This window comes from Rosa rugosa, chromosome 3 (assembly GCF_958449725.1).
Source record: "Rosa rugosa chromosome 3, drRosRugo1.1, whole genome shotgun sequence".
NCBI classification, from domain to species: Eukaryota; Viridiplantae; Streptophyta; class Magnoliopsida; order Rosales; family Rosaceae; genus Rosa; species Rosa rugosa.
Window position 1 is genome coordinate 61,737 of NC_084822.1, and position 23,577 is coordinate 85,313.

Consider the following 23,577-nt stretch of genomic DNA (forward strand, 5'->3'; position numbering starts at 1 on the left):
TCTGTTTGCCTTGTGAAGGTCCGCCAGTGCCAGCTCGTACATAGTGGTGAGATCTTGGCCCGGTGGGCGGCTGCTGCTTGGATTTGCCTCACCGCCGGGGTTGGCTGGGGTGTTGAATAGTGCGCGGTTAACGCCTACCGCTGGGTCGGATGGTTGGGGAATAGCGGATTGGTCCGCCTGCTCTTCAGCGTTTCCTCCGCTACCGTTAGTCATGGTGATTGTGGTGGGATGACCTTTTGTTCAAGGGTTCCCACAGACGGCGCCAATGTTAATGCTCAAAGTCCGGCGGTAGCCTAACCTTCGTTTAACGTGGGTCCGGTGGGCGGACCGCTACTCTGTAGACTTGGTGATCTTCGCTTGCTGTCAAATGAAAGACAGGGCGTCAGAGGGAGACCGCGTTGGGCGGTTTTCACTTCTCTGATGCCTAAGTCAGTCAATGCATATAGACAGCATAACAATAAATGAGTAGTAAATGCGTATTTAATGAGGAGAGAAGAGAGAACCTTTTATACGTGAGGAGGAGGCTGATCTTCTCCTTGTTTTCGATGTGGGACTGATGTGCTTCAGTCCCCAGCTTTAGGAGCTTCTGATGCTCTCTTGGCACCGCGCGTTGGCGGTGATCTGGGGGTGATCCGAGGCTCAGGCTGTAGCTCGCCTGGCTGTATATCTGTATGTTATTCCTTTGGCGGGAATTAGTACCTCTGGCGGTACAATAAGCGTAGCCCATTATAGCTAATTATGCCTGTAAATGCACATCTATGTACAACGTGGATACAGGTCCAGAGTCTCGGTTGATTTAGTTAAGGTAAGCGTCAACGTCACCTGTTAAATAAAATACACTAGCGTAAAGAGGGACACCTCGGTTTGAGGTCTTCGCTCCTTCTAGAAAAAGAATTTTATGGCCTCTCCTTTTTAGAGCAAATAAACTCTCTTTTGCTATTCAACTGCCTAAGTCGGTCAATGTATTTATATTGACAGGGTAACGTTAGATAAGTAACTAATGTGTAATGAATGAGGAGAGAAAAGTGGACCTTTTATAGGTGAAATAGGAAGTGAACTCTATTTGGTTTTCGATGTTGGGAATGATGGGGATTAGTTACATGCTTTTTGATGTCTCTGTGAGGCTGCCTTAATGTGGCGTGTGACGAAGCATCAATGCCAGTTTCGATATAAGCCTGAGCTCAGGTGAAAGCTTGTCTACTGATGTTTCCAGAGATTACGCCATTGCTGGGATTCGAACATGTAGAGGTAGCCTCACGTTCTAGCTGATTATGCTTGACAATACCATGTATGTACAAGTCCCCCAAATCTCCAGTTAAGGAGGGTTTTCTTGGTTGGAGAGTTTCTTGGAGCTGAAGCATGACTTCAGCTAACTTGTCGAGCGTCAATACATTGTCAATCATGGATTTGTCTGAGCAAACACTTTATGCCCTTTTGGGTGGGCCCTAGGCCCAGGAGTCCTCCACTACCCAACTAAAAAAAAGCCCCCCCCCCCCAAGATTTGTCAAGCGTGTCCCCTGCTACTGCATGGTTGCCCACAATCTAGATTTGCTTAACTATGGTGCCTAAGAGGCTTTTTGTTTTAATTATTTTTCTCCTAAAAAAAATCAAATGAAAACCACCCCGACCAGGGATCTTAAAATTAAACCTTGATGGTTCTATCAAAGTTAATGAATTAGTGCAAGTGGATATGTTTTTAGAGATGATCAAGGAAATTCTATTTTGGCTGCCTCAAATAATTTAGGCTTGAATGATGTTCTAATGTCAAAAGTTTTAGCCTTTTGTTCCGGTCTGCATGCTACCTTAATCCATGGCTACCATCATTTGGAAGTTGAAGAAGACTCAAAAGTTTTGATAGATAGTTTTCATGGATCAAACAACCACTATGGCGCATCAAAAACTTCCTGAAAAAACATATCTAGATTATCTTCTTAGCTTCAAGTTTCAGCCTCAAGCATATCAAGAGAGAAGTAAACTTATTGTTGATGCTATTGCCAATACAGGACATCATCATACAGCTCGAGTTTGGCGAAATTGTCTACCTTTATTTGCTTGTATTGCTCACTTGTTTGACAGTTTGGTATTAGGTTGTACGTACTAGGGGTTCCTCCATGTAGTTACTTTCTTCTCTCGTACAGGAAAAAAAAATTGTAATCATTATTGTTTGGATTAAATACTGTTTACTCCCTATACTTATAGAATTTCATCGTTTCAGTCCCTGATCTTCGAATTTCACCTAAAAAGTCCCTGCACTCTCAATTTCCTCCCAATTGGTCCCTGCCGTCAAAATTTTCTGTTAAAGTTGCCGAAAATGTCTATTATGCCCTCACTTACTTTGTTTTTTTTTTTAATTTATTTTTTCTCTTTCTTTTATTTCTTTTTTTCATTTCACCTTTTGAAGGTCTGTGGATTCGAACCATCTTGATGAGGAGATGAACATAAGGAGGCGAGAGAGCCGGAAGAAGAAGAAGAGGAAGAGATAAAAAGAAAAAAAAAAAAAAAAGAGGAAGAGAAATATATATATATATATATATATATATATATTATTTTTTAAGTAAATGAGGGTATAATAGACTTTTTAGGGGAAGAAAACAGAGTTTTTGACGGATGCTTGACGGCAGAGACCAATTGGGAGGAAATTGAGAGTTCAGGGATTTTTTAGGTGAAATTTGAAGGTCAGGGACTGAAACGATGAAACCCTATAAATATAAGGAGTAAGCAGTATTTATCCCTTATTGTTTTTAAAGAATTGAGTTTTATATTCTTCTAAAAAAAAAATTGGGTTGTTTTTGTTTTTTGAGAAATAATAGAATTGTGGTCTTTTTTGTTTGAAAGGAGGTAGGGGAAGGCCCCTAACCGGCATTATTATTAATGATTAAACATTTGACCCAGAAAGTAGAAACCCCACACCAACCAACACATTGACGGATACAGGCCTTCTATGAAGAAAGCTATTGCCTTTTTTGTTTTAATTCCTTTTCTCCTAAAAAAATCAAATGGAAACCACCCCTACCAGGGATCTTAAAATTAGACTTTGATGGTTCTGTCAAAGTAATGAATTAGTGCAAGTGGATTTGTTTTTAGAGATGATCAAAGAAATTCTATTTTGGCTGCCTCAAATAATTTAGGCTTGAATGATGTTCTAATGTCAGAAGTTTTAGCCTTTTGTGTCGGTCGCATGCTGCCTAATCCATGGCTACCATTATTTGAAAGTAGAATGAGACTCAAAAGTTTTGATAGATAGTTCTTAGGGACCAAACAACCACTGTGGCGCATCAAAAACTTCCTGAAAGACATATCCCTGTTATCTTCTTAGCTTCAAGTTTCAATCTCAAGCATAACAAGAGAGAAGTAAACTTATTGCTGATGCTATTGCCAATACACAACATCATCATACAGCTCGAGTTTGGAGAAATTGTCTACCTTTATTTGCTTGTAATGCTCACTTATTTGACAGTTTGGTATTAGGTTGTACTAGGAGTTCCTCCATGTAGTTACTTTCTTCTCTTGTATAGGAAAAAAAATTGTAATCATTATTGCTTTTAAAAGAATTGGATTTTATCTTCTTCTCAAAAAAAAAAAAAAAAAATTGGCTTGTTTTTGTTCAAGTATAACCCTAATTTGTGTTTGGCCCAAACTCTAGGTTACTTGACCTAGTGGTAATGGGGTTTAATTAGAAGAATCTAGAGATTATATTTCCTTGTATGATTCAGACTCTATGCATTGTAATCCTCTATATAAAGAGGCCCTTATTATCAATGAGAATACACAGCGATTTCCTCTCAATTTCAGTTTCTCTACAACACGTTATCAGCACGAAGCCCTAACCCTGAAACCCTAAATTCGTAGCCTCCAAATCCCAGAAACCTCCGCAACCCACCTTGAAGCTCTCAATTCCAGGAGTCCAGAACCGGCGGCCCCACCCCCAGAACCGGCCGAAAAATCACCAAACCGGCCACCAGAAGTGACGCAACTCTCTCTGCCACATTCAAAGGTTTCCTCAACGCCTCATGCAGCCATCTTCCACCAGTAGCAGCGCCTTGTCCCCAGAATCCGGGAACCGGAAAATTCATCACCGGAACCGGCCTAGAAACATCCGAACCGCCCGCCTGAAGTCCCTGTGTCCTGAACCGCCGCTTGCTCCTCCACCAAAAGCCTCTGCCTCTGTCCCTATCAGCCCAGCCCAGGACGCTCAGTCTTCAGCCCAGAACGATCAACTCGGCCTAGAAGGACCCGTCAAGCCCTCAGCCCAAAGTCAAAGACAAGTTCGGCCCAGAAGACCAAGGAGCCCAGAGGCCTGATCCGCGTCAGCACTCAGTCAGCGTCCACATCAGCAGCCTATTGCCACGTCAGCACTCGGTCAACACCGTCGGTCAACCACCGCCGGCGACTTTTCCGGTCCACTTCCGGCAACTTTTTCCGGCCGATTTCCGGCAGCTTTCCGGCCACTTTTTCGGCGACATTTTTCCGACAAACTTTTCCAGTCAAGATTTCCGGCAATTTTTCAAGGTAAACTTTTCTAAAAGTTCCCGTTTTTGAAGTTTTATTACTTTTCTCTTCTTTTTCTCGGGGACTTGCAACCTCCCTTCTTCTCTCCCCCTTTCTTCATCATAGGGGAGACCTAATTAAACCGAACTGTAGGGGTTCGTGCTCACTCCAAGCTTGGAGCTTGTTGAGATCTCCAAACTTAGAGTTTGTAGAGAATTTATGATCGACCACTTACATCATTGTTTCGATCTAATCCAACCCCTCTTGGAATCGAATTTCTTGGAAGCGACTAGGCTCGGAAATTCCTAATTTCTTGGAAGCGATTACGCTCAGAAATTTTATATATGTTTTCGTGGTAGCTTTTTCCGCTCCGAAACTAACCCTTTTTCTTGTTCTCTTTCAGGATGAATAACCTGAACAAATTGGACTTTGCTCCATTGGGAACAACTGGCTCTGAATATCACAGGTGGGTTCGTGATGTTCGCCAGCATCTCAAGGCCGATGGAATCCTTGATACGATTCTCGAGCCTAGCCAGGACGTGCTAACTGTTGAGCAAGCTCAAGCTTTGGAAGCAAATAAAGCAGCTGTTCATACCTACACTAGCAAGACTAGTTTGCTATCATCACCAAGCATAAGTAACACCCACTTTGGGACATCCACGAGACATGGCAAGGCCCAACCGCGACATCCATCGTGTAGCCCTATGTTCAAGCTACGCCACGGTATCCAGAAGTCACAAATCCGCCACCGGGAAGCCACCTTTCCGCCCTTGCCAAGTTGCCTCCACAAACTAGGCATTTCCACACTAGAATAGTTTCTACACTAGAATAGTTGTTACTTGTCCCACATCGAAAACAATGTAAAGGAGATGACTTCCTTCACTTATAAAAGGAATGCATCCTCCCACAACTCAACACATTCCATTACAACCATTCCCATTACATCTTTTGTAATCTCGTTGGGCCGCAAGGCTCGACACACTAGTACAACATTCAAGTGGACGTAGTCTCCCGCTCATGCGGAGGCGAACCACTATACATCTAGTGTCAACTCTCTCTCTCTCTCTCTATCTCTCTTACTTATAGTTAATTAGGATCCCCACGGATCCAAGCATTAACAGCAGCCTTAGAGGCAAATAAGGCGAAGGCCATCATCCTAATGATTCGTCATATGGATGATTCGCTCCAGTACGAGTGTATGAATGAAGAAGACCCCAGAAGGCTGTGGGTCTCACTCGAAGAAAGATTTGGCAACGTCCGTGACTCCCTGCTTCCTGACCTAGAAGTGAGATGGCATAGCCTCCGCTTCTGTGATTTCAAGTCAGTTCTTGACTATAACTCGGAAGCACTTCGCATTAAATCCTTAAATGGAATTCTGTGGTAAAGAGATCACAGATGCGATGTTGATTGAGAAGACTCTCTCTACCTTCCCCGTCTCTGCATTGATGGTTGCTAAGAACTATCGAATCGATGTTGCTGCAGAACGAATCACAAGGTTTCATGAGCTCATTGGAGCTATGAATGTCTCTGAAAAGCATGACAACATCCTTGTGAAGAACTATAATTCGAGATCTGTGGAAATATAGCATATTCCGGAATCCAATTATAGTCGCGCCCCTAAGAGAAGGCGCCAAGAGCGAAACCCTAACCTTAGGGATACTTCTGGACGTTCTGGTCTATATAATCGCTCTACTTGGGAAGGTAACCGCCAATATAGGCGAACACGGAACCGAATAGGTTAACGTGGAAAGAGAGAGGGAGGCAACGCCTCTGGCCATGTTGGTGGCGCCACCAACACTAAGAGCCATCTAAATGACGTTTTCAAAGCGCCTTAATCAATGGAGTTTGAGCAAAGAGATGTATGTTCTCGATGTGGAGTGTCTGATCATTGGGCACACATTTGTAGAGCTCGTGAAGAAATTATCACCACCTACAAAGCATATTATGAAGCAAGAGAAGCTCACTATGTGGAACAAGAAGATCAAGAAGATGATCTAGAGTGAAGGGTTGAAGACTACAAATCTGGCTGGGATCAATAGATCGCCAATTCTGTTTAAGTCTTTATTTTCCAAGAGATGTAATAGGCAATTGCCATATACTTTGTAGTAAATGCCATTGGTTTAGTTTTTCTTCACATAGGCTCATCCAAAATGAGTGTGATGTCTAGGAAGGTTTTGAGATAAGTGGTACTTAAGCGAGCTTTGCTCCACCGACATCTCTCTACTCACCTGGTCATATTTATTTTGGAGTTACCGAAAGAAGTCAAACGACTACCTTTGTTTTGCATTAGCTATCATTTGGATTAGATTCTCCTAATGGTTAAGAGACAATGATGTATTCCATTGGCTTATGAATAAAATTTCGAGTTCTTTTCATTATGACTCAATTTTGATTCTGAGCATATTACTTTGTGACTACGATGGCTGGGCCATCGGTATTAATTCAAGGACATGGAATAGCCCAAGTTCCACTTGCCAAATGGCACCTTGATTACTGTCACAGAAACTCTCTACGCTCTTAGGGCAAATCGTACCCTATAGCCAACGGATTCCATGCGAAAACGCATGTAGAGAACAGAAATGAGTTCCTTTGCAATGCCTCTAATGATTGCGAACGAATGCGCATCTTAGAGAAGTTTATGTGTCTCTCTAGTGGACTCTATGTCACTATTAGAGCTATTAAATCCAATAAAGTCATGAGAGAAGATCTCTTGGATTTAGACACATATTGGCTTTGTCACGACATGATAGGTCATCCTAGTCATGATATGATTATCCGTCTCCAAAAGACTTCACATGGACATCTTTTCTCTCGAGCGAAATGAAGCATGAATCAAAAGTTGATTCCTGGACTAAGTGTGACCGACGCTGCTGCCTAGGGCACTGCCTCCATCCACCACCAGCCTAGGGCTAGCGTAGTCCCTATCCATGACGCCATGGATGGCGTCCATCATGGTGATGGCGCCCCAGGTGATGACGCAATCACCAACTTGCTTCAAAATAGCGTTTCAGACGCTTAAGCCTAACCAAAATTCTCATTGGTTGCTTCTAAAGCCTCTCGCTCATTTTACAAAGCCCGTTCCTTAGGGAAACTAGGACTGAGACCGTCCTATGCAAAGGATATGAAAATACTCATTATGTTCTTACATAGAATCCGTAGGGATTCTCTGGACTGATTCAACCAACTTGCGGACGTTTAAATATCTCATGATGTTGGTTGACACGCAAACACGCTGGTCACGTGTTGTGCCATTGTCCACTTGTAATGCTGCTTATGAAACACTCCTAGCACACATCATATGACAACGGGCTCACTCCCCGAATCATCCTATTCAGTCAATTGGTTTTGACTATGCTAGTGAGTTTACATCGAAGACTTTCGATGGTTATTGCATTTGGGACTGATGTTGGACATCATATTCACATGAGCACACCCAAATGGTCTCGCGGAAATGACTACGATGGTAGTCCGGACATTGGTAATGCGCTCCAATCTCCTTATATCCGCTTGGGATGATGCAATATCGCATGCAGCTATGCTAATTCGTCTACGACCCACTGCCACTCAATCTACCTCTGCGTTACACCTAGTGACTGTGTCATTTATGTGCCAATTGCGTCGCCACAGCGCTCTATAATGGGTCCTTACAGACAAATGAGCAACTTAGTTGGATTTCAGACTCCAACAATCGTCCGCCACTTAATGCCCTTGCATGGCGATCTCCTTACCGCTAGATTTGCGGATGTCACTTTGATGAGATAGTCTTCCCATCGTTAGGGGGAGATAAGAACACAGATGTTCAACAGCAACGACAGAAATTGTCGTGGCCTGTCCCCACTATGTCTCATCTCGATCCTTACTAAAGTGACGAGATCACACATCTGCTGCAAATATGCCTGCAAGGAAGTACGTCCCTATAAGAGGACGTAGCGCCACCCTACACGGAGGTAGGCATGGCGCCAACGCCAAAGAGAGTGGCACTCTGGCGTTATAGGCCATGGCCCCAGCTAGGATGCGTGGGAGGCCCGTGGGTTCGAATGATACTTTGACACATTCCAATCCTTTGATCATCGACACTCAAAATCCGTCTCATGAGTATCTTCCGGGTTATGGTTATCGTTGGGGGACACCTCAACGTCAGAACCTGTTCCTGAGAATATAGAGTTCTATGAAACTTACACTAGTGTACATGAGACGTGGGATAGAAACTCCATCATAATTGATGATGTAGTTGCGCATTTCGTTGCGCATGAGTTTGTTGAGTCAGATGATATCGAACCATGCTCCGTTGATGAATGAATGCCAACGTAGAGAGATTTGGCCTAAATGGAAAGATGCGATCCAGGCTAAGTTGGATTCTCTAACGAAGATGAAGGTTTTTGAGCCAGTAATGCCAACACCTCCTGACATAAAACCTATTGACTAATGGGTCTTCGTTAGAAAGCGTGATGAGAAAAAGAGATGGCAATCTCGCCTTATGGCGCAAGGCTTCTCACAAAACACCCTGGAATCGACTACGATGAGACATATTCTCTCGTAATGGATGTCATTGCATTCCACTACCCTGTCAGTTTGGTAGTTTCCGAATAACTGATTATGCAACTTACAAATGCGGTCACTACGTATCTCTATGGGGATCTAGATACGGAATGTACATGAAGATCCAAGGTGAACTTCATTTACCTAAGTCAAGTGGCTCTAGACCAAGGAGCGCGTTTTACAAAGAGGTTGAAACGCTCACTAAGATGACTACTTTATTGGGAAGGGATATGCCCACACGTTTCCATAACAAGTTCCGGATTCTATCGCGGTTCATGTTGGACATGATCTTCATTGGAAGCCCTTAAAGAGTTAAGGAAAACCGCTGAACACTTGAAATCCGAGTTTGAGATGAAAGATTTTGGGAGAACACGATTATGTCTCGGTTTGGAACTTGAGCATCGTGTTGATAGATGCTTAGGCATTTGACAAGGTCAAACCTTCAAGCACCCCCATGATCGTCCGTAGTCTTGATCCTGAAAATGATCCTCTTCGTCAGAAGGATGATGGCGAAGATGTGCTAGAGGCGGAAGTGCCCTACATAAGTACAATAGGCGCATTATTGTACTTAGCTAAATGCACAAGACTGGACATCTCGTTTGCAATGAACTTGTTAGCTAGATATAGCTTTGCGCCAACACGACGCCATTGGATTGGTGTAAAAGATATCTTTCAGTACTTGAGATGTACGATTGATATGGGCTTGTTTTATCCCTACAGAGAAATGATGGATTCAGACCCATCACACACCAGGAACGCCGCCAACACTGGCCTGCGTCCATATTCCCCATCCCAAAACAACATGTGTTTTGGAAGGTTTTGCTGATATTGGGTATCTCTCTGATCCATACAAAGGTCATTCCCAAAATGGTTAAGTGTTCACCATGGGTAAAGACCATGATATCTTAGAGGTCTACAGAACAGACCCTAGTCACTATATCTTCGAACAATGCAGAGATCATTGCTCTTCACGAAGAGGTTCGTGAATGTATATGGATTGGATCCATAATTACACATGTTCGAACAATTGTGGTTTGAAGTCTACCACAGATGAGCCTACGAGCATTTAGGATAATGCTGCTTGTTTTGAACAAATGAAGCAAGGCTACATCAAAAGCGACAACACCAAGGATAATCAGCAACAACAAACTCTCCTCGAGATCAAAGTGAACTAGGTTCAATTTGAGGACATTGTGGCAGGCTTGCTCACTAAGTCATTGCCTAAATTCCACTTTCGAGGAACATGTTGGTAGCATCGTTTACGGAAGTTATCCGAACTCCCATGACAGTTGTCATCAGGGGGAGATGCAGACATCAGGGGGAGATGTTTACATGTATGGTCTCGAAACGTGAAGGGTGTGTTGTGCTCTTTTTCCCCTTCGACCGAGGTTATTTTTGTCCCACTGGGTTTTTGTTACTCGGCAAGGTTTTTAATGAGGCAACGAGAGAAGCACCGCGTTTGGGCAACACAAGGGGGAGTGTTCAAGTATAACCCTAATTTGTGTTTAACCCAAACTCTAGGTTACTTGACCTAGTGGTAATGGGGTTTAATTAGAAGAATCTAGAGATTATCTTTCCTTGTATGATTCAGACTCTATGCATTGTAATCTTCTATATAAAGAGCCCCCAATTATCAATGAGAATACACAGCGATTTTTTCTCAATTTCAGTTTCTCTATAACAGTTTTTATGTTTTTGGGAAATTATAGAATTGTGGTCCTTTTTGTTTGAAAGGACTAAAGGAGGGTAGGGGAAGGCCCCTAACCGCATTATTACTAATGATCAAACATTTTGACCCAGAAAGTAGAAACCCCACCCCAACCAACACATTGACGGATACAGGCCTTCTAAAAAGCAAGGCCTTGCCTTCTTCCTTAGCTACTGTAAGTAGAAATGGCTAAGATGGAGTTCTTAAAGGAATATGAACAGGCAGATGAAGTCTCTCGCAGTGCATTCCCTCCTAACTTTGTCTTTGGCGTTGCCACTTCCGCCTATCAGGTCAGCTGTTCATCTTTCTGCATGGATTACATTCCAGATCCCCCGTAAAACAGAAAATCGCATTCACTTATTGCACAATTTGACCCTCGCATCAAATTCATTTGCATCAGTCCTCGTTTCGTTGATCACGGTTATACTACGAACTCTGTTACTTTTTATCATCAATTTGTTGCAGAAGAGAAAATTGCATCAGTCCTCGTTTCCCTTTTCTTTTCTCGGTTTCTTCTGTTATGCTATTGCTCTGCTACAATTGAGTGGTTCTGTGCAATTTGTCACTGAACTGTTTTTTTTTTTTCTCTTCGTCTGTACCTGTTTGATTCATATTATATGATGTTGTGGTTTTGGGGATTATTTTGTGCCTCAGTGAAGGGTTGTCTCATTTGGACGAAAGCTTGATTATTGTGTGCTTCTGGATGTAATGTTATGTGTGTCAAAGGACTCGAATCAATTTTGTTGTCCTGTGTGCCAGGATAATAATAAAGAAAATAAAAATCAAGAAAAAATCTAAATTTGATCCAGACCAACAATTTCTTTGGCCTTGACAAAATAGCTTCCGACTGCATCTGAAATACCCACCTTTAGTTTGTTTCATGTATTAGCTAATAAATATGAAAACATAAATAAAATAAAGCTCCTGTTGGCTTACTCATGTAATCAGGTTGATAATTTTTAAAATGAAAAGCTTGGAATTTGTAATAGAGATAGGCCGATAACAATGCATTATGTTTTCTTGAGTCATATTTGCAAACAAAGTAACTGGAAAAAAAAGTATTTGGTTTTTCTCTCTCCCTTTCAGTAGTCTAAGACATCAACCCGCTATAACTTGCTGTCTATAAACTTAGTCAGCTTGTTTGTTTGTAGGTTGAAGGAGCCTGCAAGGACGGCGGCAGGGGTCCTAGTATCTGGGATGCTTTTACACACACTAAAGGTACCTTCTATTCATCAAGCTTATGACAGTCTCTTCCGGGGACCAGCATCTAGCTTGATGCTGTCAAATCTTTTGATGATATTTTTATACATGTTTTTATTTTGTTCTTTTCTTTTTCTTTCCTTTGCTTTTGTTTTTGTTTTTGTTATTTTTTTATTTTTTTGTTATGGAACTTACATGTATTTCTTGATACATTAGGCAAGATCATTGATGGAAGCAATGGTGACATTGCTGTGGATCAATATCATCGGTATAAGGTTAGTAATAATCAATTTACCCATGGTTACATCACTTCTTTTCTTTTTGGTCTTTTGCCCTGATGCCGTCTTTCCAGTGTTGGAATTGCAAGGCATTTACTAGTTTTCTGTGTCTTCTTTTTTCCCTATTATGTGGAATGCGAAGGACGAAGACCGGTGTAGTTGCTTTGTGCTAGCCTAATCTGTTAGTAGTAATTTTTGTTTATATATATATATATATATATATATATATATATATATATATATATATATATATATTAAATACATTATTAGATTCTTTGCAGTTGTCTATTCCTTCATTTTGATCATAGAGTTGCTCAAAGCTGGAATTTCAGTTCATGCCATCTACTTAACATGCATCACAAACCATTTAATGCTACACAGGAAGATGTTGATCTCATTGCCAAGTTGGGATTTGATGCTTATCGGTTTTCCATATCATGGTCTCGAATCTTCCCTGGTATGTGCCCTAATACCTTTAATGCAGTTCTTGCTAATGGTAAAGAGAGTTTGATAATTAACTCTGTATTCTGTATGGTTCAATGTTTTTTTTTTTTAAATAAAAAAAAAACAGGTTTCTTTCTGTTATATTATTAATTTATTACTATAATTTTCTTTGTAGAATAGCTTTGATCTAGTCATTGGACTTTTCTTGACATCTTTTCTATTAGAAACATACTGTTATTAAAAGATTAAGCAAAGTGTCCACTGAATTTGATAGCCATCTTCTAGTCTACATCTCAAAATAGCACCAAACAACAAAAAGGTAAAACTAAAAAAGAGTTAATCCGCAGCAGCACTCCAATTATAAAGAATAGCTTGGAGTGAAATATTTCTGCATTATGAGGAAGCAGATGCCCATAGAGGTGTGCAAAATTGAACCCTTCCCTACAAAAACTTAGCTCCTCTATTTCCTACAATAAACTTGTAGCTAGATCCAACACAGAATTCAATGGATCCTAAGTCAGATTAGACTCGGCAAAACCCTTTTTCGATAGAGCTACTGCAACTTGACATTGTAAATACAAATGGTTCATGCACTCAGTTCCATCTTTACACATTAAACACCCATGAAGGCCATGAGGTAAAAGGCATATAGCAGGTTCTCCGTAGTCAAAGGGAATTTACAACTTGCATTGACTTTTCTACAGAAATTTGATGATTGGTTCCTTACAGACAACTACAGCATAGTTGCTGTGCAACATTTCAGAGTTGTCTAAAGTATTGAAAACATATTGAGATTACAGTGTAGATATTCTAAGTGGAAATCCCTAAGAAAATAATTTTAATTAATTTTTAAGCGGCTGGGCATTTTTCATGTTTCTCTTGGCTTAGCTTGACTTGATGACAGTGTATCTTATGTTTCTGTTTGCAGATGGTCTAGGAACCAAAGTCAATGAAGATGGGATTGCTTACTACAACAATGTCATTAATGCTCTCCTGGAAAAAGGTATGAAGCTTTTTATACTGATTTCCTTCTAGTTGCATCAATGATCTCTATTCAGCAATTTATTCTTGCAGGCATTCAGCCTTATGTAACACTGTACCATTGGGATCTACCATTGTACCTTCATGAAAGTATGGGAGGGTGGTTAAACAAGCAGATTGTGTAAGTACAATATTGTCAATTAGTTAAAATTTCTAATAAATTTTATTTATGCAAATATCTTGATATTAAATAATATTTCTCATGTCAGTGCATAGATGTGAAAAAAAAAAAAATTCTGTTGAAAAAAATAATTTCTACATTTAACTTGTCAATATTCTCAAGCTTATAGACAGTTTAAAGCATTGGTGTCTCCTTTTTGTGTATAGTAGCTAGTAGCTACAGCTTTTATTCATTTTATGGTTGAACATTTATGTCTACAGAGTGCATGGCTGAATACTTTATGGAGCTACAGAATAGGAAAGGATGCTAGAAATAGAATTTTTTTTTTTTTTGGCTTTAATAAGGTGACTCTTAGAATTTCAATTCAAGTTCTAGAGACTTAGTCAATGAATTAGCATTATTTGAAGGACAAATGTTTCTTTCTGTTTACCTTCAATATCTATTAGAGGACTTTTCTCATTCTAGACACACTTCAAGTTGAATATTGAACCAGAAAGCTATAACTGTTTACCTTTCCTTACTGCTTTTAGAGGAGATCGGAAGCTTCTGGTTTCTCTAGTTGTCTAGGTGGTAGGGTGACGCTAGGGACAAAGGTAGGAGTTTTTTAGGTTTCTCCGTGCACTCGTAGATTTGCGGCCTACCTATCAGTTTTCCATATAGTGAATTTTATATTCTGCCATCCCTCATGTAACATACTTGAGGAAAGACATTGTTATTTACACTACGCTATGTTTTTTGAGTAGTCCCTATGATACAAGCTGAACAATGTCATTGGAAAAACTATATGGACTTACACCAGGGAAATGAACAATGGACATCATTTATATACTGCGCTATGGATAGATCTAGAGAGAATTATGTCTTCAGATAATCTTTATAGATTTGCAGTGAGCTTATCATAGGGGCATCAGGTAACCGGGGATATAATACGGAAAAAGGCTTTAAGATTAATTGATTTGCATCTGGACTTACACCAGGGAAATGAACAATGGACATCATTTATATACTGTGCAGACATATTGAAAGATCTAGAGAGAATTATGTCTTCAGATAATCTTTATAGATTTGCAGCGAGCTTATCATAGGGGCGTGAGTTAACCAGGGATATAATAGGGAAAAAGGCTCTAAGATTAATTGATTTGCATCTGACTACATGGAATATAATTATAACAAATGGCGTATGAAGGTGACAAAATCAAAAGTCAGAAAGTTCCAAAAAGTGAAAAGCAAAATTTGATATCTAGGCTCAATCATCCATAGAGGGAGAGATTGGCTTATTCTTATAGCTCATATACAAAAGTCAAAGGGGAAATTTGTTGGGTTTCCAGCCCATGAGTCTTTCCTAAGACACTTTTAAGACAACTATGAGAATTGTTTACCCAGTAGGTTTTGGATTCCTACTGATGAATGAAGTTCCAATAAGGAAGGAAAATCCTTATTGATGTAGGATAATCCTTGTTGATTACAGAGAAAGAGAAGGCATAATTGCCTACCACCAATAGGAGTAGGTTTCCTAATCAGGTGAAGAAAGCTGATATCCTTATGGCTATATAAGAAGGGGTTCTGCTCTTGGTTTTGCATCACAGAGACAGAGAGCAAAGTGTTTTCCATTCTCGGAGTTAGAGAGTGAGAGAGGGCAAAGGAGAGAGAGATAGGAAGAAAATACAGAGTCCTTGTTTTCTTATTCTTTCTGGTTGTTCATCAAGTCTGTTTGAGGCTTGCTATGATTGTGTACCCATTATAAATATAGTGGAAGACTGTTTTTCTGCCCCGTGGACATAGGCAAAAGTTTTGCTGAACCACCTTAAATTCTGTGTTCTTGTGCTCGCATCTTTGTGGTTGTTTCTCTTGGTGTGCTGTGCTTATTTGTGTTTTCAACTTCACATATTGGCCGATCATAGCAAACTTAGGATTTAGCACCCCTTGGAGATAAAATATGGGAGGAAGAACTGCAATGTTTAGGCCAATTAGAAAGAATGACTTAAATCAATCACCAATATAGATTAGAGGGTAGTGCTAGGAGAAGGGGAAGATAAAATATGACACTCGTTGTAGGTTACGAGGAAAAATATTATTGTACCATTTAAAGGAAAAATATAGCCTAAGATAGGAAGGAAAGGAGAGGTTCTCTTTGGGACTAAACGCCATAGTGATCTGAAATCATAGAAAATACAGCGGTCATCTCCTTTGTTATCAGCACACGCATTAAATGGCAGGGGGATTGAATAATGGTTTACAACAAAAGCTTCAGGATTGTATAGTAACTACTAACTGTCCATATAATTCTTCATTATGCTTTCTCGCAAGATTTAAATTTTCATTATATTGTTCAGATATTCCATCATATAAACAATCAACTCACATTTTCTGAAAATGCAGAAAATACTTCTCAGCCTATGCAGACACCTGCTTTGCAAGTTTTGGCGATAGAGTAAAGCACTGGATCACAATTAATGAGCCTCTTCAAACTTCCGTCAATGGTTACTGTTTCGGGATATTTGCTCCCGGAAGACATGAACATGCATCTACAGAACCATATTTGGTTGCGCACCATCAACTGTTGGCCCATGCTGCTGCTGTTTCCATATACCGAAGCAAGTATAAGGTATACTGTTCAATTACTTGTGTCTTCTCTCTTGTTTTTGGTTTTTGGGTGAGGCGGTTCTTAGAAATTCTGTAACACGGCCAGGATAGCCGCTAAAATTTAGAAAACTGAACCAGACAATCTCAACAACTCAAGACTTAATGTGGTTGACTAACCCAAATTGATTGACCTACGTCCCTGAGTGAAAATGATGAATCCAGATACACTGAAGATTACAATAAAAGAACCATATGGTTCCTCCCACACAAAAACAATTCCTCTTCTCTCAATCCAATCTGTAAGTGATTTGTTGTTGCAGCCCAAGTTGTGTGTATTGTGATCGTGAGTCCCACATTGGTACGTACTGAGTTGGTCTGGATATATATCTATCTATTTCTCTATCTATACCGAGGCCCTTTTTTGGGGTCACAGGATCCACCAGATCTTTATTTACCCAAAACTCTATAACATGATACACCATTACAAGCCAACAAAAACATAAACGGAAGTGCAAATATAAACACATACCTACTAAATTCACCACCTGCGAAAAGCTCGGGTTCAGTTGCTAGTACAAGGAATTACAAGGAGCCTCTTTAGTGTCCAGTCCCTGTTGGGAATGATGCCAAGGTTGGTGACTCTGTCACTAGGTCGGAACAGATGGTATCTCAGTCAACTATGTACTAACATGCAGGTTCGGGACGATTGCAACACATGTTGATACTGAAAGGTTCTCAGGGATCTGGTAGTGAGTTTTGATGATGACATTGGGCATTTAAGTGGTGTTGTGTGAGTTGTGCTAACATATGTCGAGTCCCATGGTTGTTATCTAATGAGTTGGCTGAAACTATGTAATCATTGCCCAGAGCCTTACTAGTGAGCAGTGACTGGTTTGTGCTATCCCGCTGTTCCTATGTTTTTCAAAAGTCTCTTTATTTGTTAAATTAGGAATCATTTTGTTAATTAGATTTATGTACAGTTTTATTTTGTTCCAACTCTTGCTGCTATCTATGTCCTTTCAGGACAAGCAAGGTGGACAAGTAGGGTTGACAGTAGACTGTGAATGGGCAGAGGCTAATTCAGATAAAATTGAAGACAAAATTGCTGCAGCAAGGCGCCTAGATTTTCAGCTTGGATGGTATTTACTTGTTCCCTAATTATGATAAAATAAAGAACTAATACTATCTAATTGTGGGAGTGCTTTTAATGAGGACCACTAAAGTGAGGACTTTCTAGTCAGTGGTTTAGGAGACTCACTTCTCGTTTACATTACCGCAGATTAACCGTTAGATGTTTATGTATGCATGAGTAGATCACTTCTGAAAACTTTCTTCCAAATTGCTTATCATTAAGGTACAGAACTAGATTAAATCAATGGACAAACTAAATCTGTCAAATTTGAACAGTTCATGTTTATATATGATAAATTACGATTATGAATGCCTTAACGATTTTCCATTTGGTTGACAAATTGTATAAATGATCTACACATGAATCTCTAAACATCTAACAGTTGATTTGCGGAAATGTGATTGACAAATAGGACTCACAAGAAAGTCCTCATTTTAGTGGCCCTCATTAGAAGCTCTCCCATCTAATTGTATTGTTTTGAATCTGCCAAAATTGTCGTGAACTGTGGCCTGTTGGTTAGCCGGCCTAACCAACACCGTGGAGGTCATGGGTTTGAATGTCATTGGCATCAGGGATGGGTGGGTTGGGTGGTGATAAAAACGAAAAAAAATATGCCAACATTTCAGGGTATTACTCTATAATTACTGAAGTACAGAATATTGTATATATTGGGATTATAATAATTCCAAAAAAAACGTTGTAACAAAAATGCAACTCTCTCTCTCTCTCTCTCTCTCTCTCTCTCTCCCAACACACACAGGCGCGCACATTCCTGCTAGTCTGCTACTGATATGAACACACTCCTGCAACTGATATGAACACACTCCTAAGGTGAAAGTAGATACGACAAATTCAAATTTTTGATGAAGCACTTGAATGAGCTTCATTTTTCCTACATTACATTGGTGGGACTAGCAGCTTCAAAAGTTGTCGGTGCAAGTTATTTTATCAATAATATTAGGACCATGATAAATGAATTACTTGAGCATAAGGCCCATCATATTGCACTGGGTTTCTCTTGACAATTTTCTATAATTCAGCTCCCAGTGCCAACTCAGGCAGTTTGTTAGATGAATTTAAATCGTTTTCTCTCCTGTTTGTATTGTTTAGGATCCACCTCAACTATTTCCGAATGCAGGTACTTAGATCCAATATATTCTGGAGAATATCCCAAAGTTATGCGTGAACGACTTGGAGATCAGCTTCCCATATTTTCAGAGGAAGATAAGGATTTGCTCAAGAACTCGTTGGACTTTGTTGGTCTGAATCACTATACATCAAGATTTATTGCTCATGTAAAAAACAGCCCTGAGGAGGGTGATTTTTATAAAGCACAAGAGCTGGAGAGGATCGGTAATTTCTCCAACTACTTCATCATTGATTTTCATAACAAAAGTCTCTTGCTATCTTTATTTAAATGTTCTTTCTTTATCATCAGATAAATGGGAAGGAGGTGAGATTATTGGCGAGAAGGTATGAACTCCTTCATCTTCACACATCACAATTATTGCGAGCACATAGTTATCTTATACCTTGTCCAGTCTACTAAAAGGTTCTGCTTGGCAGGCAGCATCAGAATGGCTTTATGTTGTTCCCTGGGGCATCCACAAGGTCCTGAATTACATAGCAAAGAGATACAATAGTCCACCGATATATATTACTGAGAATGGTATGAATTTATACATTCCTAAGATAAGGAGAAGAAAAAACCATTATATTATTCCAATGTAATATGATTTTTCATCCAAGGGGTAGTTTCATTAATAGTCACTCCCTAAACAAAAAAATTAATAGCAATAAACTTTGGATAAGGATTTGCTACTATAGAACCTTCTGCCATGGTATTGACAATCTAATTAGAAGGTTTAAAGTATTTCTGGCTACTGATCTCAAAAATCACTTTGTGCACCTTTGTCGGAGGGCCTTTAGATGGTAACAAGCTGATCCTTTCCTTTTTTTCTGAAACCTATTACAGGTATGGATGATGAGGATAATGACTCCTCCCCACTTCATGAAATACTAGATGACAAACTGAGAGTTAGTTATTTTAAGAGATACCTTGCAGCAGTCGGCAATGCAATGAGGTAGCTCGACTGCATTTTCATTGAGTTTTCATGTAAATTGGTAAATAGATCATTCTTGTCATGTGCTATCTGAATGTGGTAGACTGGTATGTGGGAGCATTAATTTTACAATATCTGAATGTGGTATCATTCTTGTCATGTTCCATCATTGGTAGAGTACTGTCAAATTAAATGTGTTGCATAAAGGGAAGGTAGGTTTGTAACTGGAAAGCCCCCTCCCTTTGAGGGTGTGCAAAACATTTAAGAACTCCAAATAACATCATTTTTAGAGATGGGCATGAATCTCTTCGCAAAATCAGTCGTTAACTTATTAGGGCAAGGAAGAAAATGGGAGAAGACAGATGGCATCTGCACTCATATTTTATGTATGATAAGCATAAAGGTGATGAAGAAACACTGTTTTTTTTTGTTTTTTTTGTTTTTTTCCGGACAGGGATGGAGCAGATGTGAGGGGATACTTTGCATGGTCATTACTGGATAACTTTGAGTGGGCTCAAGGCTATACCAAGCGCTTTGGTTTGGTTTACATTGACTACAAGAATGGGCTCTCCCGGCACCCAAAATCTTCTGCGTACTGGTTCTTGCGGTTCTTGAAAGGTGGTGAAGGGAAAGATGGCAAGGAGGAATAACTGACTGTTAATCCTTAACGCCAAATTGGCTTGTTACATTCATTGGTTTTATGCCAGTAAGGGACCTCGATAACTTGTTTCATGTCGCAAAGTTTTTATGTTTCTTTAAGTCTTATTATTCAAACGATTCTGGAACTAGTTTTATGTGCATACTGTATTATATGCATATTGCGTGAAAAGTTGAGATGTTGAGGTTTTCATTTGCAGTATAGCCGATGTTAGATCTACTAACTGCCCACCAGCTATATTGGTCATCGAGTCCTCTTATTTAGTTTGTCTTTGTTATTCTTTCACAGTATTAACCTACTAAAGTAATTGTTTCTGGTGGCTTTCCGACGGGTACCTCACACAAAATGCTATACCACCTGGGGTACCGATCCAACTCCTATATCCTGTACCAAGAACACAACGTTAGAGGGGTAAACCGTATCGGACAGTTTACGCCTCTCCGATGCCTGAGTAAGATACTAATATATAAAGGAATCGAGTAAATAGTTGATAAAGGAGTAATTACCCGTAAAAGGTGGTTGTGCTGATGCCTTTATACTCGAGCATGGGCAAGGAGTTTCCCCTATCTTCGATGTGGGACGCCCTTTGTTCCTTTGTAGCTATGTCAGCTTTCTGGTGTGTACTTAGATGGACTGTGCTGATCAGGTCCGAACCCCTTTGTGCCCAGGGTATTGTCCCTGACACAAACCATCATGGTGGGATGTGAATTTGGCCCATGGCTTGGTACTTGGGTATTCCTACGGGCCCCAGCTAACAATGTCAAACCTAGTGAAATACCAACTGGTGTGTACAAGTCCCCCAAGTTCTCGTGCAAGATGTTTCTTGGGTGGGGACTTGAATAGTTTTTAGTCACAAGGTTTGGCACTGATGTGCCCGTAGGGAGTCCCCCAAGTTCACGTGCAAGAGATGTCTTGAGTGGGTTATGCTGTAGCTAGCTAATCTACAGTGCTCCTGATGTAACCGTTAGGGTTGGAGAAAACCTCCGGTACCTGTTGGGGTTGAAGGAGGTGTTGGGCCTCTGGTACCCGTTGGGGTTGAAGGAGGGCTTGAGCCTCCGGTACCTGTTGGAGGTGAAGGAGGGCTTGGGCCTTTGGTACCCGTTGGGGTTGAAGGAGGTGCATGCAAGGCACGTGGCGCGTAGGATCCGGAGGGGGTAATAAGTGCCCGTCGCTTCGACTTTGTCGGTTTGCATAACCAAGGAGTTAAAGGAGATAGTGGGACACGTGGCACGATCTGACGGTTGGCGACTCTTCTTTGCCAACGGTTAGATCTCTCAGGAGTTGAAATTTAAGAGGGAAAACCTCTGTTTCTCAGGGAAAACCTATGTTTCTCTTCTTCATTCTGACTTCTGTGAAGAAACTCTGCCAAAATTATTCGCTGTTCTCTGTTGCTGCCACTGTGGAGGAGGAAAGTGACGAGCGGCTGAACTGATCTGTAGTGGAGAGCGAAACCGGCCGAGCGACCTTCGGTTTGAAAAGGTAAGAACTCGTTTCTTGCATCGTCGAAAAACTGGGTGCCTTTTCTTTTGCCTGAATGTGGTTTTGGTTTTTCTGGGTTTTCTGTTGTTTTTTTTTTTTTTTTTTTTTTTTTTTCTCTGAGGGTTTGCCTTGTTTGAGTTTCTGGCTTGCGTTTTCTTTTGCGGTGTTGGTTGTGGTGTTGAATCTGTCCTCTAGACGCTGATTGTGTAGGAAAATTATGATTTTCTGGGATTCTGATTTCAGGGACTCCGAGTTTCTGGGTTTAAATTAGTGTTTTTCTGGGGCTATGAGTTTCTGGGTTCAAAGTAGTGGGGAGTGATCCACACTACAACAGAGCCCTAGATCTGGGTGCACCCGGGCTGACTCTCCTTCTTCTGATTCCAGGTAGGCTCCAAGAGTAGGGTACCCGATAGGCTAGTAAGATGGAATCAGAAACAAGAACTACACTCGGGGGAGGAGAGTCATCGTATCAAGCCTCAGAGAGGCAGGCGGAGCAAGCAGTAGATGCTTATTTGGCAAGTAGCGGTACCCGAAGGGGGCACCGGGGGGAGGAGACCGCTTCATCAACCGGAGTGGTATCAGAGAGTTAGGGAAGTGGGGGAAGTGAAGAGAGTGAGGGAAGTGAGGAGCATCCGGGGTCCGGAGAAAGGGTGACGGTTGCGATTCCTGAGGGCATCCCGGTACGTAGGTATGTGCTGGTGGATAGGACGAGGTGTGAGGAACCAGGTAGAAGTATGACCATGAAGGAGATCACCAATGTTAGATTAAGATGGGGAATACTGGTCCATGTGGAGCTTAGGCCCTTGAGACCCGGCGAGCTAGCTTGCAATCCTCCTCCAGGATGGGTAGCCCTCCACGAGAACCAACTGTACCAGGGTTTATCGTTACCATTACCGAAGCCGGTTCAGTATCTGCTTAGGATGCTAAATCTATCACCGGGACAGTTAACTCCAAACGCTTGGCGGCAGCTTCTGAGCATGTTGGTGATGTGGGACCTATGTGAGCAAGGCTGGCCCACAATAAATGAGTTCAGGGCTGTATACCGAGTGACATACTCAAAGAAGTATCCGGGTATGGTGACGTTTACTGCACGGGACTACGAGCCACTTATGACCGATCTACCGACATCGCAAAGTAAGAAATGTAAAAACAAAGTCTTCCTCGTCGGGGGGAGGTGGCAGATAAAGAACAGGAAGTGGCAGGTGACCGGGACATACCAAGCCATCGGGAACCAAGCGTACGTTTTAACGGAGGTTGAAAAGAAACGGATTGCAAGGGTCTACACTGTCTGGGCTGACACAGAAGGCATGAGTTCTTATAGATTTATCTGGTACACCATACTGGATAGGTTAGGTTTAGGGAGAGTACCCGGAGAGGAAATGACTGGTTATCTATGATTAACAGTGTCAATTTACTATGGTTATCTATGACCAACAGTGTTTGGATTTCTGACTTTGCCTTATTTTGCAATTAAGGTGCCGAAAAGGAAACCAAGGAAGGGAAAAGAAGAAGACAAGATGGACGATCTGAAGCTGATGGATAGGCTGATCAATCAAGGAGATGAAGCTATGAGGATTGATATTGACCTGGCAAGTAAGACTACCCGGACATCGATCGAGGACTTGCTGCTTGAGATACCGGACGAGGGTTACAGGGAGCCGGACCCCAATGCTCAGATAGAGAAGAGGGATGATCTCTCCGGGCACGTGGTGACAATAGTCGACCCGGAGAAAGATAAGTCCAAAGGTGCGGGGTCCCAGGCTTCCTTGTCGAGCCGGTCCTTGGGTAGCGAAGGTGTGTTGCTTCCTGGGAAGAAGAGGAAGAGGATTCATCGCCATCGTCA

General features: G+C 41.1%; 1 protein-coding gene across 1 annotated transcript; it reads left to right on the plus strand.

The window, feature by feature from the left end:
- The first annotated feature begins 10,817 nt into the window (after positions 1 to 10,817).
- LOC133738504 (beta-glucosidase 42) lies at positions 10,818 to 20,474 on the plus strand. Its single transcript, XM_062166062.1, has 13 exons — positions 10,818 to 11,025; positions 11,887 to 11,953; positions 12,152 to 12,210; positions 12,595 to 12,670; positions 13,586 to 13,660; positions 13,732 to 13,819; positions 16,199 to 16,424; positions 17,426 to 17,541; positions 18,673 to 18,887; positions 18,973 to 19,007; positions 19,101 to 19,203; positions 19,510 to 19,618; positions 20,052 to 20,474. Exons 1-13 carry the CDS (start codon positions 10,921 to 10,923, stop codon positions 20,245 to 20,247), a joined length of 1,470 nt encoding a protein of 489 aa, XP_062022046.1. The 5' UTR covers positions 10,818 to 10,920; the 3' UTR covers positions 20,248 to 20,474.
- The last annotated feature ends 3,103 nt before the right edge of the window (positions 20,475 to 23,577 follow it).